Genomic DNA, 20,636 nt, shown 5'->3' with positions numbered 1-20,636 from the left:
CCAGCCGTGTGTTACACATCACCTTTGAAGATACGGTATACGCCCAGTCAAGACCGGCGCCTCTAAGGGAATCAGGTGAGCGTTACAGTGATCTCCAATTGTATTTCCTGCAGCTTTCCAATTTCATTGTGGTGCTGTTACCGTAGCAACAGTAATTACAACAAATATTGGTGGAATTAGTACCCGGTAGTAGATTTTGGTTGTAATACCTCAAGGCCCAATGTACCTTTACCGCCAGGTGGATTGGTACATGGACTCATAATACAGTGGTTGTTCCGTTGGACACATCGACTGTAATGAGGAATGGAGGAATTACTTTCAAATTTGTGATGAGCCCCAAAGAACTCAAACTAGAATGTCTTTCACAATTCTGCCTATGTGTTCATAGCTGAGGAACACTGGCTTACTAGTAGTATGGTGGCAAAGGAAAGAGTGCTCAGTATGCTGCATTGCACCCTCTATGGTGTCTTCTTATTGTAATTAGTACTTCTAACTCCTTCATTGTTTGGCCACTAGACTCAGTTCAATGTGATACATCTCCTCGAATATAAACTACATAAAAGGACTACAAATCACTATAAAAAGTTGATTAAGCCGGCCCAAATTAGGATGGATTATGATGAATGTACATTTAATTTGTGTTACTTTCTATACAGTCGGCTCAGATCTTGGTGTTTGTACTATGAGTAATGCTTTTTTGACATTAACCTAAGGGACCTTGTGACTTTGAAATACTTTTCAAAGCAGGCCAGTTTTTTCTTATTTATTTTTCTTCTATTTGATACCTTTTATACAAACTTTAAACAATAGATCTTTTGAAATTATTTACCTATATATTATCTAGTTAGAAGATTTTACTTCATCAAGTTGACACTCCTCCCAAAAAAGGGTTGTGGCAAGAACCCAAAATGTGTTTAGATTGTAATGTCAGGAAGATCTGATATTACAATCGGTGTAGAATGCAGAAGCATTTCACTAAGGTTTTTTAATACAAGCAGTAAATTATATTCGAGGGGATTGGTCCTCCGTATTCCACAGCTGTACTGCTTCGGAAAACTTTTTTGGCGTCTTGCGTCGATGACGTCGATGCACTCCCTCGAGGACCTCAGTCGATGGTCGACGTCACCGGATGTTATATCTAGGACTCACAACGCCTATAGCCTCAATTCCGTTTTTTCCACGAACGTGTTGGCTCTGGAATCTCAGCGCGCTCGATTCTTCTACTTCGTTTGTGAAAGTTGAGATAATGTCTTCGTCTTCTTCTACCCCCAAGTCGGGCTTCAAAAAGTGTCGGGACTGCGGTTTCAAAGTGTCCATTACGGACCTGCATGACGTCTGCCTTTGGTGCCTCGGCGAAAGCCACCCCACCGACGACTGCGATGACTGCCAGTCCCTGACTTCGAAGGCCTTGCGGGAGCAGAAGAAGTCGTTAACGGTAGGTAGGGTATCTAAAAAATGTAAGCCGAAATCTGCTGGACTTTCGACCGACGACTCAAGGGGCGACTCTCCTCGTCGGCGTAAGTCCAGGGGGTCTTGGTCTCGGAGTGGGTCCCGCCATTCCTCTGCCTCTTCTAGGCATTCTCGGAAGTGCCGTCACCGGTCGCCTTACCCGTCCTTGTCAGAGGACTCCGCCAGACGGCGGGTAGCTTGTCCACCAAGCATTCATCGCCGGCGGAATGGGACGCATTCTGCAAGGAGATGATGGCGATTTTCGAATCGCAGGGCACCGTTCCGTCCGCGCCTTTGAGAGAAGCTGGCAAGGAGCGAACTAGAGCCACTGCTCGCATGCCTTCGGGTTCGGGCGGTCGGCACGATCATCGGGAACAATCAAGGTCCTGATCGGACAAGGTTGATCGCCATAGCCGTTCCAGGTCCAGGTCCCGGTCCTCGAGACCGTCTGAGCCTGTGAGGCCTTCTAGGAAGGCATTGAAGCCGTTGGCGCCATGTCCGTCGAGGGTCTCTCTCTCTCGGCTTCGGCTCCGACGAAGTCATCGGCGCTGAGGCCATCGAAGGACACGCTCGGGGCTCCGTTGTCGAAGTCGTCGGCACCTCGGTCGACGCCAATTCCATCGGCGCCCTCAACGCCTTTTGAGGAGGATTTACCAGAGGTGCCCCGGAGGGCTGTGGAAACTCTGAGGAATGGCCCTCAGTAAGTCAGTGAGCTCTGTCTTTGAGCCCTTCTCTGGTCATCCCCCCCAGGCTAGATTTATTCCAGCATTTGGACTATATTTCAGAGGTGGAAGAAGGGTCGGATGAGGAGGTGCCTGATGACCTGTTGTCTGGTCACAGCCAAATGGAAGACCTACGTCAGTCTTTACATAATGCCAGTGGTCTGGACACACCTCCGAAGGTTGAGTTTGGCAGGCCTGACCCTGGTACACATGCCGAGTCCTCGTACAGGCGTCTCATGTCGAGGGTGATTGGGGTGGTCTGCTCCACCTGTGGATTTTCTGCAGGATGACCTGACCGATATATTGGACCAAGGTACACCCACTGACCCGGTGTCGCCATTTCATATGGCCTTACAAAGAAGGGTGGCAGTGGCTTGGACTGCTCCGGAGAGTCTACCGGTAGTGAATAAGTCATCGTCCAGCCAGTGGTGACCCCTGCTACTTGTCTACGCACTACACTCCGGAGAGTTTTGTGGTGCAGGCGGCTACGGCCCCAGCGAAGCAGGCTGCGTACCCTACCATCCCTCCTGATAGGGACGGCAAGCGCTTTGATAGTTGGACAAAGAACGTATTTTCATCTGGAGGTATGGCTTTAAAGGAAGCCAACTCCGTTTGTGCCTTGGCAAGATTCACTCACACTCTGCAATTGTGTCTCTTTGACGGCTGAACATATTCCCGAAGGGGAGGAATAGGATGGTTTTCTAGCCCTCGTTCAGGATGGCAAGGATGCCATGCGTGAATCCGTTCAGTCGGTCTGGAGGTGGCAGACTGTCTCAGCCGGTCCATGGCGGCGAGCACCGTGATGCGCAGGTTTGCGTGGTTGCGGAAGTCGGGGTTTGCTCCTGATGTACAGTCCCGTCTTCTCAACATGCCCTTTGATGGTGTCCATCTTTTTGGCAGCAAGGCTGATGAGAGCCTTGAGAGGTTGCAGGCCTCCAAAGCTGCGGCGAAGTCCTTGAGCGCTACGGTACATCAACCTCCGCCTTTTCGTCCTAGGGGAGAGCAATGGAGGGGAGGTTCCTTTCGATACTACTCTTCCTTTGGTAGATCGAGAGGAGCTGCCAGTCAAAGGGGCCAATGTAGGAGTACCAGAGGTGGAAAACAAGGTACTCGAGGTGCCAAAGCCACTCGGGCAGTTGCTCTTTGCCCTCAGACACTGCAGCAGCCGCTTCCGCACAGTCATGAGGCCATGGGCTATGGTTCGCCGGTTGGGGGAAGGCTGGCGCAGCATCTTGTAGAATGGCGTGCCATTACTTCAGATGTGTGGGTTCTGGAGATCATAGCCCACGGATACTGTCTTCCTTTCCGGCAGAGGCCTCACGACAATCCACCGGGGAAGCTCTCTTTGTAGCGTCCGGATCCGCTCCTTGCGCAGGAAATCCTATCCATGCTGGAGAAAGACGCCATAGAACTGGTGCCTATAGCGGAGCGGAACAAGGGCTGGTATTCCCCATATTTTTTGATCCCGAAAAAAGACGGAGGTTTGAGACCCATCATGGACTAGCGTGGTTTCAACAAGCTCCTCAAGAAGGACAAGTTCAAGATGGTTACTCTTTCTCAAGTCCTCCAGGCACTTCAACTTCAGGATTGGTTGGTGTCTCTCGACCTCAAGGATGCTTACTTTCATGTACCAAGTCATCCCAAGCACAGGAAGTACCTGAGGTTCGCGGTTGGCGACTCTCATATTCAGTTTCGGGTCCTACCGTTCGTATTGACCTCCGCCCGAGGGTCTTCACCAAGTTGATGGTGGTGGTGGCAGCGCATCTCAGGAAAGAGGGGATTCACATCTACCCCTACCTGTAAAATTGGTTGATCAGGGCGCGCTCTCCCGAGCAAGTCCTGGATCATCTGTACGTCACCTGCCACTCCCTTCACAAGCTGGGCTTCTCCCTCAACTTAAAGAAGTCTCATGTGACACCTACCCAGCGGCTCCAGTACATCGGAGCAGTGCTCGACACATCTCTGGGGCAGTGTTCGCCTCCCGAGGTGAGGGCTCCTCACATTCTGCAGATGGTGGACAAGTTTCAACATGCCCAGAGTCTCCCGGCATTCGAGTTCTTGAGATTGCTCGGTCTCATGGCATCCTGCATTTTACGGGTGCCAGAGGCCAGGCTGCGGATGAGATCTCTGCAGTGGGCACTCAAGATGCAGTGGTCACAGTTCTCCGGCAGGATGTCGGATCCTGTTCAGATTCCGCCTCGGTCGCCCAGGACCTTCTGTGGTGGGCCGTCGAAGGGAATCTGTTGAAAGGGGCTCCATTTTGGCAACCGACAGAGGCATCCCTCACGGGTTGGGGAGCTCATGCCAACAAACTGACAGCCAGCGGTCGTTGGTCTCCGTCGGAGTCCAGACTCCACATCAATCTGTTAGAGCTGCGGGCTATCAGGCTAGCCCTGAAGGCTTTTCTGCCGTCTGTGCGGGGGAATAATGTCCTGATAATGATGGACAATACTGTGGCCATGAACTACCTCAACAAAAGGGGGGGCAGGGTCACTCCCACTGTGCAGGGAGGCGATGCAGCTCTGGTTCTGGGCCATCCAGCAGGAAATTTCGATCTCGGCAGTTCATCTGGCCGGAGACGAAAACGCGGTGGTGGATGCTCTGAGCAGGCAGAGCACAGTCTCTCACGAGTGGGAGCTGGCTCAGGAAGTTCTGTTGGAGATCTTCGCCCTTTGGGGAACCCCACAAGTGGATCTCTTCGCCACCAGTGTCAACCGGAAGTGCGAATGATTCTGCTTGCGGGCATTTCCCCTAAGAGGTGCCTTAGTGGACGCGTTCGTAGTGGAGTGGTCCTTCCCACTGCTGTACGCGTTCCCTCCAGTCAACGTAATTCCGCAAGTGTTGCAGAGGTTACGGAGGTTCGGTTCCCGGGTGATCGTCATTGCTCCGGCATGGGCCAGGAGAGCGTGGTACCCGGACCTTCTAGACATGTCCATCTGCCCTCCACGTCGTCTTCCCTATTGAGACGATCTGCTCTCACGGGTTAAGTTCTCCATCCAGAGGTCAAGTCTCTCAGCCTTCATGCTTGGTATCTGAAAGACTGAGGTATAAGGATTGGGAACTCCTTGAAGACGTGATGGAGGTGTTGTTTTCGGCCAGAAGGCCCGCAACGAAATCCCTGTACCGTTGCTGTTGGAGAAAGTTCTGCGACTGGTGCAGAGTACAGAATGTGGATCCTTTTCAATGTTCCATTCCTTTGGTTTTGTCTTTTTTGCTTTCTTTAGCCCACAAGGGCCTGCAAGTAGGTACCATTAAGGGGTACCTGACAGCGCTGTCCATATTTAAGCACTCGTCTGAGGAATGTTCTTATTTTAAGATCCCTTTGATTTCTCAGTTTCTAAAAGGGCTAACTAATGTGTTTCCACCGTCACCTTTCCAGGTGCCGGGATGGGATTTGAATTTGGTTTTAAAGTTCCTAATGGGAGCTCCGTTTAAGCCCTTACATTCTTGCCCGCTGAGACTGTGGTTCTTTAAGACTGTATTTTTAGTTGCAGTTACTTTTGCATGCAGAGTGAGTGAGTTGCAGGCACTCTCCGCCAAGCCACCTTTCACGGTATTCCATAAGGACAGGGTTGTCCTTAGGGTTCGTCCTTCTTTTCTTCCGAAGGTTGTGTCAGAATTTCATTTGAGCCAGAAGGTAATTCTTCCAGCGTTTTATCCTCCTCCGCATCCTGGTAAGGAAGAGGAGAGGCTCCATAGGTTGGATCCTAGGAGAGCTTTGAGTTTCTATCTCTCACGGATGTCCTGGGTCAGAGTCGACGATCAGCTCTTTGTTGGTTACGCTAGAAGGCATTTAGGTCAGGCTGTTTCCAAACAGACCTTGTCCAGATGGATCATTTTGAAGATCTCTGAATGTTACCGGTTGGCGGGTAAGGACCCGTCAGTAGGCTTACGGGCTCACTCTACTAGGGGTGTGGCTGCCTCCACGGCTCTACAGAGGGGCGTTCCGATTCGCAGTATTTGCGAAGCAGCCATGTGGGCTTCTGTCCATACCTGTTGTGAGACACTATTCCCTGGACTCTATCCATGGGCAAGATTTGGCCTTTGGTAAGGCAGTCCTATATTCAGCAATTTGGTTGGGTATTCTAAATTGATTAAATTGTAAATTCGTTTCCCACCTCCATAAATTGGTACTTCTTTGAGAGTCTGTCAAAGATGTGGAATACGTTGGAGGACCGAATCCCCTCAAAGAATAAGTTACTTATCTTACCTGGTAACGTTCTTTCGGTGGGATAGTGTCAGGAATTGGAGGCTGTGGAAGCGCTGGAAGCTTTGATCACGCTCCAGTCCTCACCCAAGATGGCCGTCGGCCCGCACTGGAAGCTTTGATCACGCTCCAGTCCTCACCCAAGATGGCCGCCGGCCCTTTATAGGCAGGCTCCTCCCACAAGCCGACGCGTTGTATCTGTTTACCAACGCTCGGTTCGTGTGGAGATACTCTCGTGTAATTCATCCGTTCCGGCTGCCTACTTTCGCCCATTCTTTCCTTACTGTGCCTCTCTGCCCTTCTTGTGATTATCCTTCACTTCGTCTACGTTCGCTTTCTACCTTCCTGAATTCAACGCACTGCTCGCGGTACGTGACTTGCCTTGTGCCGTGCCGGGCTTACTTTCTCATTACCTCCTCTTTCGGTTGGGATTTCCTTTGGGCACTACTGGTCTTTTCATTTTTCCTTTCACTTTCAGGAACCGGGGGTATTTTTGCAACCGGCGCCGTCACTCTGTTTTAGCGAGCGGAGCCTTGCTCGTGCTACGACCTTAAGGAGCCTTTTTCTTACTGGTGAGTGGTTTCTTTCACGGTACTTCTTCTTCTTTCTTCCTGCAGTCCGCCTCCGTGGTCTGTTCTGTACTTTCATTCTAAGCTACTTACCTTATTCTTACCATTCTTTTCGGCACTTTCTCTCTGTTATTCTGTTTAGTCTTAACTGTCTGGCTCCAGAATCCATCTCCTGTCCTAATGTTCCACCTCTCCTGTATACACTGAGCAGTAGTATCATATCTATCAGCGGTGGAGTTTGTTTCAAGTCAAACGGACTTCCTTGCCTGCTACGAACGGAACTACCATCACTGGAAGAGAGGAGATCTAATCGCCGCCCAAACAGAACCCCATTGGAACAGGGTTTTTTGTGCCTTAGTGCTTTTTCCCTGAATCTAGGACTGGCCCCCTGGGGATCCCCGCGGTCAGGGAATATCTCTGCCAAGGTGGCCTCCGGAGGGGACAGACCCTATCTGTATGATAAAAAGGCTCGAACACCAAAAGACAAGACTCCCACAAGGAAGAAGGATCAGAAGAGATCAGAGGCCACTCCGGAAGACACAGGTGAGCAGTTGGGGGAGGAAGCCTCGGTACCTGACAGATCGGTACCTGACAGAATACAACGCCCAAAATCCTTCATGGCATCACTTGAGCAGTATCAGGAGTTGGTGGCTGCTCTACAGAACCTTACGATGGAGGTGCAGGCCCTACGAACAGAGAACGTAGCCCTCCGACAGCAGGTGGTGTTACATCGAGATGATCGCGGGGATCTGCCTACGATGCCCCTTTCCTTTGGCAAATACGATGGACATCCAGGAGGCCTGAAGGAATTCCTTGACGCTTGCAGAGTGTATTTCGCCTTCCGACCTCACGCTTATGAGACAGCCAGACCAAGGGTTGGGTTCATTATAGCCAATCTTACCGGAAACGCTCTCTCATGGGCTACACCCTTTGTTACCCGAAACGATCCTCTTCTGAGTGATTATGACCGTTTTATGGAAGTTTTCAGTGAAAGGTTTGACAGGCCAGAAGTATTCTATACCTCCTTGGAAGCCATCCTAGACATCCAACAAGGAAATACAGACGTTCAAACCTATCTAACTCGCTTCCAGAGGCTAGCAACCAAGGCGGATTGGCCTGACTCCGCCCAGCAAACCATCTACAGAAGAGGTCTCCAGGACGAAATCAAAGATGAACTAGCCAGAGTAGCTCGTCCTGCATCTTTTCAAGAGCTCGTGACATTGTCCCTTCAGATCGAATTCCGTCTTCAAGAAAGAAGATCAGAGAGAAGAAGAAACCGATGCTTCTCACAACCAACCCCAACTCCTCCACCTAGAGCCAACCCTGCTATGGATGAGCCTATGCAGATTGGGGCTGCCCGGGGTCCTCTGACGCTGAAAGAAAGAAGAAGAAGAAGAGAGGCAGGACTATGCATGTACTGTGGTTCCTCGACACATTTATTGAGAGACTGCACTGAAGTCCCTCCTCGTCGGCAGGGAAACTTCCACCCCCGATCTACAGCAAGGGAAGTCTCGGGGGAAGTAACAAGCACCCTTGCAGCTACACAAGGGCAGTGAACACCCCGGAAGACAACAGTTTAATGGTGTTCAGAGTGGACCTATGGTTAACCGAAGAAGCTCCCACAGAGGTGTTCGCTATGTTGGATTGCGGAGCAGCGGGAAATTTCATCGACTCCAAGTGGGCTACAGAGCACTTGGTACCCGCCAAGACCAAGGGCACCCCTATTCCAGTAGAAGGGGTTGATGGTAGGCCCTTGTCATCCGGACCCATAACTTTGGAAACAGTTCCATTGAGGGTGAGGTTAGGTCAACATGAGGAGTTTCTGGTGTTTGATCAGATCCGAGCTGCTCATTTCCCCTTGGTATTAGGGATTCCATGGTTAAGGAGACATAACCCTCACATTGATTGGACGGCTAATAAGGTCTTTTTCAAATCCGAGTTCTGTGAACATCACTGTATGACCTTGTGTAACGCTCCTCACACCATAGACCGCAGGAGAAGTATCCAGAAGCCAGTCACAGTGGCCTCAGTTCCCTTACATTACCAGGATTTCTCAGAGGTATTCATGGACATAATCCCAAAACAACTACCACCCCATAGAACCGAGGATTGCTGTATCGATCTGATACCGGAAGCAGTGGTACCGTTCGGAAGAATGTACCCTTTGTCACTACCAGAAAGGAAAGTATTAAGAGAGTATCTAGATGCAAATCTGCAGAACGGGCTCATTCAAGAGTCCAAGTCTTCATGTGGTGCCTCCCTATTCTTCATCCCAAAGAAGGACTCGACAGAGCTTCGCCCTTGTATTGACTACAGGGGTCTCAACAAGGTCACGGTCCGGGATAGATATCCCATGCCCTTGATCCGGGACGTCTTGGAGGCGGTACAAGGGGCGGAGTACTTCACAAAGCTTGACCTGAGAGGTGCCTATCATCTCTTGAGAATTAGACAAGGAGACGAGTGGAAGACGGCTTTCCGCACCCCATTCGGGCTCTATGAATATCGAGTAATGCCCTTTGGCCTAGTAAATGCACCAGCAGTCTTCCAGAGGTACATGGACAAGATCTTCGCTGACATGCTGTTTGTGTCAGTAGTAGTATACCTGGACGACATCCTGATTTACTCCAAGTCCTTGTCTGAGCACAGATCATTGGTCCGACTGGTTTTACATCGTTTGCAGTCCCATTATCTGCTAGTAAAGCCAGAGAAGTGTTCTTTCGAATCCACAAGGGTGTCCTACTTGGGGTTCGTATTATCAAAGGAAGGTGTTGAAATGGATGCAAATAAGGTAAAGGCCATAAGAAACTGGAAGGATCCTACCAATATCAAAGAACTGCAGGGGTTTCTAGGATTGGCAAATTTTTATAGGAGGTTTATTCCCAATTTTTCCAAAAGGGTACTCCCTCTGACTTCCCTGTTGAAGAAGGGCGTTAAATTCACCTTTGACGGAGAACCTCGAATAGCTTTCAACTTTTTAAAGGAATGTTTTTCCACAGCACCCATCCTGGTCCAACCAGATCAGACTAAGCCCTTTATTCTAGAAACAGATGCTTCCACAGGGGCAGTAGGGGCAGTATTACTTCAAGAGACAGAAGACAGCTATGAACATCCGATCGCATACTACTCCAAGACTTTAACCAGTAGTGAGCGAAACTACTCTGTTATAGAAAAGGAACTTTTGGCCATAAAGTTGGCCTGCCAAGAGTGGAGACATCTCTTGCAAGGAGCCACACATCCTTTTACTATCAGAACTGACCACCGCAACCTAAGGGTCTTACAACAATTGGAATGTTCTAACGCCAGACACGCCAGATGGGCGTACTTTTTTCTACAATACGACTTCATGATAACTTACATACCTGGCACAGAAAACAAGAAGGCCGACGCCTTATCTAGAAGCCTAGGAGATCCATCCGGATCCTATATAGGACACAAACTCGTATTGCCACATCTCACTGTCTTGGCTTCTACAGTTTCCTTTCTTCAGGATTTAATCCCTCAATATCAGATGTGTTCTGAATTTCCACTATCTACAAAACAGGAAAAGGACGGATTGTTTTATCATGAAGGAGCCCTCTATATCCCCACAAGGAAGCTGCAAGAAAAGATACTTTCCTGGTGTCATGACACCCCCCTGACAGGACATTCTGGTATTAGGAAGACCTTTGAATTGGTCCGGAGAGGGTTTTGGTGGCCTACCCTACGAAGGGACGTAGGTCAGTATGTCTCTACTTGTTCAATATGTGCTTCCAACAAACACCAAACATGAAAACCTCTGGGGTTATTACACCAACAACTCTTACCGGATCGTCCATGGGAACACTTATCCACTGACTTTATTGTGGATCTGCCTCCGTCATACGGAATGACCACGATCATGGTAACGGTCGATTCCTTTAGCAAACTGGCACATTTCTCCGCCTTTAAGCAAGTGCCTTCGGCCTCAGAAATGGCTGCGGTCTTTCTCCAAGACATAGTCCGTCTACATGGCCTACCTAAAACCATAGTTTCGGACAGAGGACCACAATTTACCTCGAAGTTTTGGTCTTCCCTCTGCCAGGTTCTCGGAATACATAAGGCACTTTCCTCAGGATATCATCCTCAAAGCAACGGCCAAACGGAGAGACTCAATGCCAACCTGGAGCAATATCTCAGGTGCTTCTGCAGTGCACAGCAGGAAGAGTGGTATCGCTTCCTCCCACAAGCGGAATTTGCCTACAACAACTCTTTTCACACCTCGATCCAGATGAGTCCTTTCTATTGTACCTATGGCTATCACCCTCAACACCTGCCCGGGCTCAGTCCGCCCTCAACCAAGATTCCGACTCTGGATACAATTCTACAGGACTTGCAAGAAGCTCACAAGCTAGCCAAGGAGGCACACCAAGCAAGTCAGCTTTCGCAAAAGAGATGGGCCGACAAGGGTCGGAGAATCCATCCCAGCTGGAAGGTGGGACAATTAGTCTGGTTATCCACCAGGTTCCTACCCAAGTGGGTTCATAGGGGGAAGTTCTCCTCTCGTTTCCTTGGGCCATTTTCCATCATACAACAAATCAATCCAGTTGCTTATAAACTCAGGATGCCAGAATACCTCAAGAGGGTACATCCTGTATTTCATGTCTCCCTTCTCAAAGAATATAAGGAGGATCCTTTCAAGAGACCTGTGAACCGTACACGAGCCCGAGTGAAACCAACACCTGAAGAATACAAGGTGTCTCATCTGGTGGATTCTAGTTACCGCAAAGGGCGGTTATACTATCTGGTGCATTGGAAGAACTATCCCGTAGCAGAGAGGACGTGGGAACCTGTGAGTCATATACACGCCCCACGTCTGGTGCAGAAGTTCCATCTACTCCATCCGGGCAAACCCGGGGGTGCCCCGAGAAAGAGGGGGTATACTGTCAGGAATTGGAGGCTGTGGAAGCGCTGGAAGCTTTGATCACGCTCCAGTCCTCACCCAAGATGGCCGTCGGCCCGCGCTGGAAGCTTTGATCACGCTCCAGTCCTCACCCAAGATGGCCGCCGGCCCTTTATAGGCAGGCTCCTCCCACAAGCCGACGCGTTGTATCTGTTTACCAACGCTCGGTTCGTGTGGAGATACTCTCGTGTAATTCATCCGTTCCGGCTGCCTACTTTCGCCCATTCTTTCCTTACTGTGCCTCTCTGCCCTTCTTGTGATTATCCTTCACTTCGTCTACGTTCGCTTTCTACCTTCCTGAATTCAACGCACTGCTCGCGGTACGTGACTTGCCTTGTGCCGTGCCGGGCTTACTTTCTCATTACCTCCTCTTTCGGTTGGGATTTCCTTTGGGCACTACTGGTCTTTTCATTTTTCCTTTCACTTTCAGGAACCGGGGGTATTTTTGCAACCGGCGCCGTCACTCTGTTTTAGCGAGCGGAGCCTTGCTCGTGCTACGACCTTAAGGAGCCTTTTTCTTACTGGTGAGTGGTTTCTTTCGCGGTACTTCTTCTTCTTTCTTCCTGCAGTCCGCCTCCGTGGTCTGTTCTGTACTTTCATTCTAAGCTACTTACCTTATTCTTACCATTCTTTTCGGTACTTTCTCTCTGTTATTCTGTTTAGTCTTAACTGTCTGGCTCCAGAATCCATCTCCTGTCCTAATGTTCCACCTCTCCTGTATACACTGAGCAGTAGTATCATATCTATCAGCGGTGGAGTTTGTTTCAAGTCAAACGGACTTCCTTGCCTGCTACGAACGGAACTACCATCACTGGAAGAGAGGAGATCTAATCGCCGCCCAAACAGAACCCCATTGGAACAGGGTTTTTTGTGCCTTAGTGCTTTTTCCCTGAATCTAGGACTGGCCCCCTGGGGATCCCCGCGGTCAGGGAATATCTCTGCCAAGGTGGCCTCCGGAGGGGACAGACCCTATCTGTATGATAAAAAGGCTCGAACACCAAAAGACAAGACTCCCACAAGGAAGAAGGATCAGAAGAGATCAGAGGCCACTCCGGAAGACATAGGTGAGCAGTTGGGGGAGGAAGCCTCGGTACCTGACAGATCGGTACCTGACAGATAGTCCTCCGACGTATTCCACATCGTACCCTCCCAGCCTGCCCCTTTACAGAATTTCTTATTCGATTGCAGCTTACGTTTCCGCAAGGCTTTCTGCAGTCATACTGGCAGGTGATGGGTGCCACACGTTCTGGGAAAAAACTACAACTGAGGCTACGGGCGTCGTGCGTCCTAGATATAACATCCGGTGACGTCGACCATCGACGGAGGTCCTCGCGGGAGCGTATCGACGTCATCGACGCAGGACACCTATGCCGAAAAAGTTTTCAGAAACAGCACAGCTGTGGTAATTACTGTCAAAGATGTGGAATACGTTGGAGGAACATCCCATCGAAAGAACCTTACCAGGTAAAATAAGTAACTTGTTCTTTTTAACACCCTTTGTGGAGTTGTTTGATTGTTGAAAAATATCCATTTATTCTTTCACGGTTTCCATCGAAGACTTTAGTAATTTAATATCATCCCATGATGGAATTGTGTAGTCTAGTGCCATATTACTTGTTGTCTAATATTTCAGTGAATCACAAATTTATATTCATGTATATTAAAAAATGCTTTAATAAGCATGCAACATTAAAACTGTACAGGTTATTTTTGTACCCTTTAAAGAGTGTGACACCACGCCGTCATAATATTTGCCTTTAATATTTGCCAAAAATCTCTTTTCAGCCCCCCAACCTCTGAGGTTTGTGTGGGTTTCACCCACAGAACCCTTTAATCCTCCGCCCTTCCTCCATCACCACCCTAATGCTACTCCCCATACACAACCACACACATGAAGACACACACCTTCTCCGTAGCCTCCTCCTCTCCACACTACAAACATTACCCCATGACATAAACACAAACAGTCAAACACTTACCTCACTGCCAACTTCCGTCTTGATCGTGCCTGTCAGCCCATGCACGCACTTGTGTGTGTCAGAGGAGTGACACGCTCTAAGCAGTCTTTCTAAATCAGTCTTTTTTCAGTAAAAGAAAATAGGCTTTTCACTTGATACCATTTTGAACATTTATCAGGGGCCGAAATTAAGATTGGATAAGCAGGAGCTGAAATCAGCTCCTGGGTATCTAGCATTAACCAGCGACCAGGAGCTACCACTGGGGAACGAGGAGCTAGTACAAAGCGTTCCAGAAATCTAACTTCCACATAATATGCCCAAATATCATTGTGTCCATTATGTATGTCCACTTATGCTTGAAATGTTATATAGATGGGCCCTAATGTTTATTTATGGATTTCCCAAATACAGATTTAAATTAATATAGGTGTGTTTTGTTCCACATCTGTTGGCTAGGGGAGCCAAAAGTAGCTCCTGCTAGCTGTTGGTGTCAAGTTAATTAGGCTCATCTAGTCTACCAGCAAGAGCTACTCCCAGCTCCCCATAGGTTTTGAACCCTGATTTATACATCATTTATTACAATAATTATGATTATTGTGAAAAGATGTGCAACCCAATATCTGTTTGTATTTACATTTTTGACAAGCGTGCGTTTGGAATCAGCAGTCCCACAAAACGTGCCATTTTCAAAAATAGAATCGCTCCTAGATAAAACGTCAGAAGAAGCAACATACATATTACATTTATTTAAACATACCTGTGAGGTGTTGACCAATAATGCGTCACTGGAACAAATCATTAAACCGCTATAATATTTGATCCTAAAGGAAGTGGTATGCATTTACAATAGCCCAGTAAATCTCAATGAATTCCTGAAGGATGGCAGGTTTCTTTTTAACTGAGGTCATGCAAAGTTAGCCCACAGTTTGTCAAGCAGCATTATCAAATACTTAATAAATGTTCTCAAGATCTAATTCTATTAACTGCTGACTTTTACTGTTAACTTTTAAGAACGTGCTACTAGTTTACATAAACCTGAGTGACTCCTGAGACTGAACCAAAATGTGGCTCAAACATACACCAAAGAACTATTAACGTCTGCTTTAGAGAATTTTATTTGACTTTGTTATTGAATTATTAAACAATGGCACAAAACACATCACAATCATATAGATGCATAACAATAGAATGCAACTAAGAATAATCTAGATCCGTCCATCTTCACGAAAAAAAAGGGAACATGTTTTAGAGAAAGACACAGGAACTCTGCCAGTTTTAGAGAGGAAAAAAGGAGAACGAGAACCAACATAGCTTCCCCAGGAGTTTGAATCAGCAGCAACCCATTAAGATCTCCTGTAGCACATCAAATTCACTTGGTTGTGATGCAGAGTAACCCAGCCCTTCTCCGCCCCCCTTCCAGAATCTCCATCACACTAAATGTCGTGCATCAGCCTACGCCTTCTCCATCGAGAATTTGAATACCAACATAGTCTGCATCTTGCAAGGAGCGTATCAAAAGAAATGTCCTATAAAGATTACTACCACCAGGTCTATCAATATTTCTTCAGATGTATCCATCGGTGAGCTCGAAGAGTAAACCATCACCATCATTAGTGGTAGCAGTATGCTAAGTTGTGTAAGTTAGCGCTGCTAAAACAAATTTAGTAGCTGATGACAGTGAGACTCCCTTTGGTTTGAATACTTTTTATGAGAGGATACCCCTGTCAAGAAGTAAAAAGAAGAAATCCTACAAGAAAAATACTACAGCAATCGAAAAGAACCTTGTGGCCAATTTATTTGATGCAACATGGTTGTGTTTTCATGATGACTTTTTTTTTTTTTAAATAACTCCCTTATGTTACCTCTCCTAATTCAAGTATTATTAGAGAACAGATTAATCTTTAGTGATTTGTATGCAAAAGAATTTTGAAAAACATTTGTACAACATTAGAAACTCACTGAAAATATTTTGGACATTGAGCACCAAAGGGAATTTCACCCCAAAAGGTGCACCTTCTACATTAAATTACTTCTACCAGACTACTCTTAATGACGTTCGACAGATCTGCTCTAATACTCAGTTGTAGTCACATTTTTCAAAGGGTTAACTAAACCAGATTTATGGCTGTGGGCACCCGACAGCGGGGACTCTGTCAGCCTTGTTCCTTTCAAAGGCCGCTCGGGCCCGCTGTCAGTCTCTTTAGAGCAAAAGCTGGCAGCCTGGCCTCCAGGCAGGTTCCTCCTTGGCAGCTCTATTCTTTACCGGAATTCACCCCTTTCAGGCCCATCTTTCCCAGCCCAGCATCTTTCCGGCTGGTTTTTCTTTCCATGATGTCGGCTCCACATTTTATGCACCTTTGACCTATTAATAGGTGACAAGTGTGCGCCCTTGAGTGCAATTGCCTGACCACTATTGCTGGTGTTCTCTGGACATGCCTGACCCTCACAATAGTTTCCAGGCCTCCTCCTCATCTCAGTAACAGAGTGGTGTAACTGCATGTTAGTGTGTAAAACTGCTAGTCGCCTATTCCTTGTCCCATTATTAGAGTGGTATGACTGAGGGGAAATAAAAGGAAGCGATTGGCAACAACCTATAAAGGTAGGTAGAGGGTAAGGTTTGTTCTCACAATTTAAAGGGAGATCCCATGCCTCACCTAAAGACATCCTCTTATTCAATCTCTTCCTATTGTTAATACTTTGATAGCATTTTCCAGGGTCATCCTGGAAGGACGAAAAGGGTGACAATATCCCATAAAGGCTGCTGGTGCTGAGGGTTCCTCATGGAATGGAAATGGGGGGGGGGGATACCGCGTCTCACCCAAGGACATCCCCTTCCATTGCCCAAGGCTCCTCTACACAGGTGATCCTCCCTCTCATATCCACCCTCAGGGTCGAGATCCAAAAATGATGGCCCTTCCCTGGCCACCTGAATAGAGGATATTGGGGAGAAGGAAGTGAGGACGCCCTCGGGTTCCTCACAACTCATTCTTCCCATTCTGAAAAAAAAAACACTCTCGACTCATCTATTCCTGCTAATTTCCATCCCATCTCTCTTCTGCCTTTTCTTTCTAAAATTCTTGAGTGGCAGCCTATACTCATGTAACCCGCTATCTGAATCTTCATTCTCTCCTCCCTCCTCTTCAGTCTGACTTTCATCTTTCTCACTCTACAGAGACTGCCTTCTACATGTCTCAAATTCTATCCACTCTGCTCATCACTTCAAACTCTCCTCTATTCTTATTCTGCTTTACTTGTCTGCAGCGTTTGATACTGTTGATCACTCTCTTCTTATTTACTCTTTATACCTTGGGTATTTTCTTTTTTTTTTATTGTATTGTGTTATGACCAAATCCATGGTCTTTCACAAAGAAATCACAAAATACATACAACAGTTATATCTTACAAAATCCTTAAATATCATTCTGATCTCATATCACTTTTGATCAAGATTAAATGACAACAAAGAATCAATATCAATTATTCCAAATATTAAAATATGATGATTACAAACAACTCAATAAATACTCTCAAATATAAATTTTATCTAATTTTCTAAAATACCTATTTCATATAACATTCTCACAACTTCCGTGGTTAAAAACAGTTAATGTCCTGCACTCGCTCAGTAACATACATGTTCTACGGAATAACAAGAATTCTGAATTAAGAAGCACCCCAGATATTTAGTTCTTACTTCTACCAATGAGGAGCATTCAACTACTAGGTGATGAAGATCTTGTGTTATACCTGGATGTTTGTAGTGATTACAGAGGAGGACATCTAGATTACGATCCTTACTACGAAAGTATAGGATCTCTCCAGTGGGCAAGAGATTAAGCCTGAATCTCAAGAATGTTTCTCTCAAGGATGAACAAAGACACTGGACAAGATATTTAGGAAGATATTCAGGCAATACCCCCAGGGCTTTATCAACCCTAAAGAAAGTAGAGTGCACTTTATACTTCTCTGTTTGATGTATAGTATCTATCCAGTCCATTTCCTTCATATGCTTTTTCACCTTTAGCAGATTTTCAATAAGTTCAAACAATTTTTCCGCTGTATTCTAATACAGTTGTTACATATGCCTCCATCATATTTAGGAAATTGGATTTCTTGTCCAGAGTTGCTGCTTGTTATAGCGCATACAGAGTGTTTTTATCAGATGACTGAACTTTGTTCCCAGAGCGATACCGCTCTACATTGGAACCATGCTTGCAATTATTCGAGGCCGCGTTCATAGCGTAATAATGCCCTGGGTAACGAGAAGGGCAAGTTCAAAACCCTCTTCCAGACACTACCCTCCAATCTTTCCCATGGTAAAACTAGGCCATTTGTTCGATCTCTAAACCATACAGCACTTTTGGGATAATCTTTCCCACATAGAATCTCAGTAATGGTTTTATTTATTTATTACATTTGTACCGCGCCCAAGGGCATCGGGGCGCTGTTGCAACCGGTTACACGGATAATGGTTATGTGAACTGAGTTTGTCATTGGACGGTGAGTCAGTAGAGGTCCTGTTTAGACAAATAGCCAGGTTTTGATAGCCTTGCGGAAGGGCCAGTTGGAAGTCTCTGCTCTCCGCTCCGGCGGCAATGAGTTCCAGTGTTTAGCTGTAACTGATGGGAAGCTGGAGTCTGCTCCTCTAGACCTTTTTGTATTAGGCATTTTTAGTCGGTTAGCATAAACTGACCTTACTGGTCTAGTGGATGGAAGTGGATCTTTTATTGAGAATCTACAATATTTTATTTTATTTTTTTTCATTTGGAAGACCAATTTATCTAATTTATTTTCAATTCTTTCCACACATTCTTCCCTCTTTGGTTGTGCTGTGAAGAAGAAGTCCAAATATACAATTTCAGTAATTATATCTATTTGGATACCACCGATAGTCCATTTGAATTGAGGTATTTTTTCCCTATGTTTTGCAGAAATTAGTAATACTCCATTTTTTTATGGTTAATGACCAATTCATTTCTTTTCGCATAGGACCTTGGAGCAACCAATGGCCACTGGAGTCCAATAGGTGTGATGTCTAGGAGAGCAACGTCATGGGTATGTGCCAGCCAACTAATTCCCTGCTCTCCTAGTTTAGGACTAACCACCCCCACATTAAATAAGGCCTCTTACAAATCTGTCAAATACAAGTTGAAAAGGCCAAATGCATCCTTGCCTTTTTCCTATTGTTATATTGATATTTTCTGTGAGATTAGCAGACATATCCAATCAGACCTTGATCCTTGTTTCCTCATGAATATATTCTAGAATCGACAATAATGATGGAGGAATATGCAGTTTTCTCAATTTGGACCAAAGGATTTTCCGATTCACTGTGTCAAATGCTTTTGAAAAATGTATCATTGCCACATAAAGCGAGGATGAGTACTTTTTTCCACCAGATCATGCCTTGTCTTTCAAAACTGATATAATCATACCATTAATTGTAGTCACCATCCCTTTTCTAAAACCAGTTTAGAATTTAGACAGAATATTTCAAATTCATAATTCATATTTTTCAAGGATCACAGCAAAAAACATTTTGCTATCACAATCCAGCAAGGCTATTGGTCTGTAATTACACAGATTCCCCGGCTTCCCTTTCTTGTGAATTGGGATTATAATTGAGTCTTTCCAGGTTTCTGGCATAGGTCGATGTTTCACTATATCTTTAAATGGATAAGTTAGCAGTATCGACCACAATTCTTTGTTAAGTTTTAGTATCATGTTAGATAATCCGTTTGGTCCTGTGGCACTTGAGTTTGATGCCTTTTCAATAGGTCTTCCTGTGTCCTCTCTCTCAAATTCTAAGTCCCACGACACTGGTTTGTACATAATTTTATTACTCCTAACTTTACCATTCATTTCAGTCCAGTGGGTTCACCAACTAAATTCGCTTACCCCCTTCTTTATGATTCGGTTTGGAATTTGTCTTGACTGTTTTTATTAGGGTCCAAAAGTCTCAGGAGTTATTCTGAGAGAGGGACTTAAGCATTGCCTCACTGTCTGTTTGGGCCGTTTGCTATTTGTGATTATATTTTTTAGATAACTCTGTTTTCTTCTCATGATAGTTCAAGTCACTTAACCGATTCAGTCCTCACTGTCTTAATTGATGCTTATGCATTTGTTTCCTGCACCATATATCCTTGTCAAATACATCAAGATGATTGACACTTCTGCATTGCCCATTTTTTGCCATCTAATTTTCCCACAGAAAAGACTTGAATTCCCTTGTTGGGCATACACCATCACTTCCTCCACAGTAGCATTTAATAATAATTAGTCACCGGTTCTGTCCGACCATGTAAGAATTTCTTTATCCTATTGCCTCCAGGATGATTTACCACCAGATTCTCATAATTATTTAATTGATCACCCTTTGTGTGAAACTCAAAAGATGCTTCTAGCATATTGTGATCACTCAAAGTGGTTTGATTCACTTTGAAGGTATTACATATACCAAACATTGCTCTAGAGGGTATAACGTAATCAATAGTTGAGGATTGTGCCCCCCTTTTCCATGTTAACATTCTCTGTAGATCTCCCTTAATGTTACCATTTAGAATCATCTGATCCCACACCTGGAACAATGCTCTCCATTTCCTCCCATTTATAATACTGATTTTTTTTAATCAACATTTCTTTTGTTTAAACCATCTGAGTTTAAATCCCCACCTAATATCACATGAGATTCCCCAGCAGATAATCAATCACCTAAAACGCCAGAGATAGAATTTAGGAAAGCATCTAAAGCCAGATTACAATAGAGGTTTAGCAAAATAATAGATTATTTCTTTCCATTGCTTTCCTCAGTTT

General features: G+C 46.0%; 1 protein-coding gene across 3 annotated transcripts in view; it reads left to right on the top strand.

The window, feature by feature from the left end:
- The window catches only part of LOC138510500 (zinc finger protein 514-like), a 255,115-nt gene that overhangs the window by 98,102 nt on the left and 136,377 nt on the right, over window positions 1-20,636 (top strand). Inside the window, exon 2 of one of the 3 annotated variants that reach the window (XM_069626196.1) lies at window positions 18,813-18,878. The exons of the other annotated variants lie outside the window; for them this stretch is intronic. Coding sequence (XP_069482297.1) covers window positions 18,875-18,878 — 4 coding nt within the window. The 5' untranslated portion in view covers window positions 18,813-18,874. The remainder of the gene's footprint in view (window positions 1-18,812; window positions 18,879-20,636) is intronic. 3 annotated transcript variants of the gene reach the window in all.

Source organism: Ambystoma mexicanum, chromosome 6p, assembly GCF_040938575.1.
Source record: "Ambystoma mexicanum isolate Mex_15411 chromosome 6p, UKY_AmexF1_1, whole genome shotgun sequence".
Classification (NCBI taxonomy): Eukaryota; Metazoa; Chordata; class Amphibia; order Caudata; family Ambystomatidae; genus Ambystoma; species Ambystoma mexicanum.
Note: the sequence above shows the minus strand (reverse complement) of the source record. Positions and strands in the feature narration are given on the sequence as shown.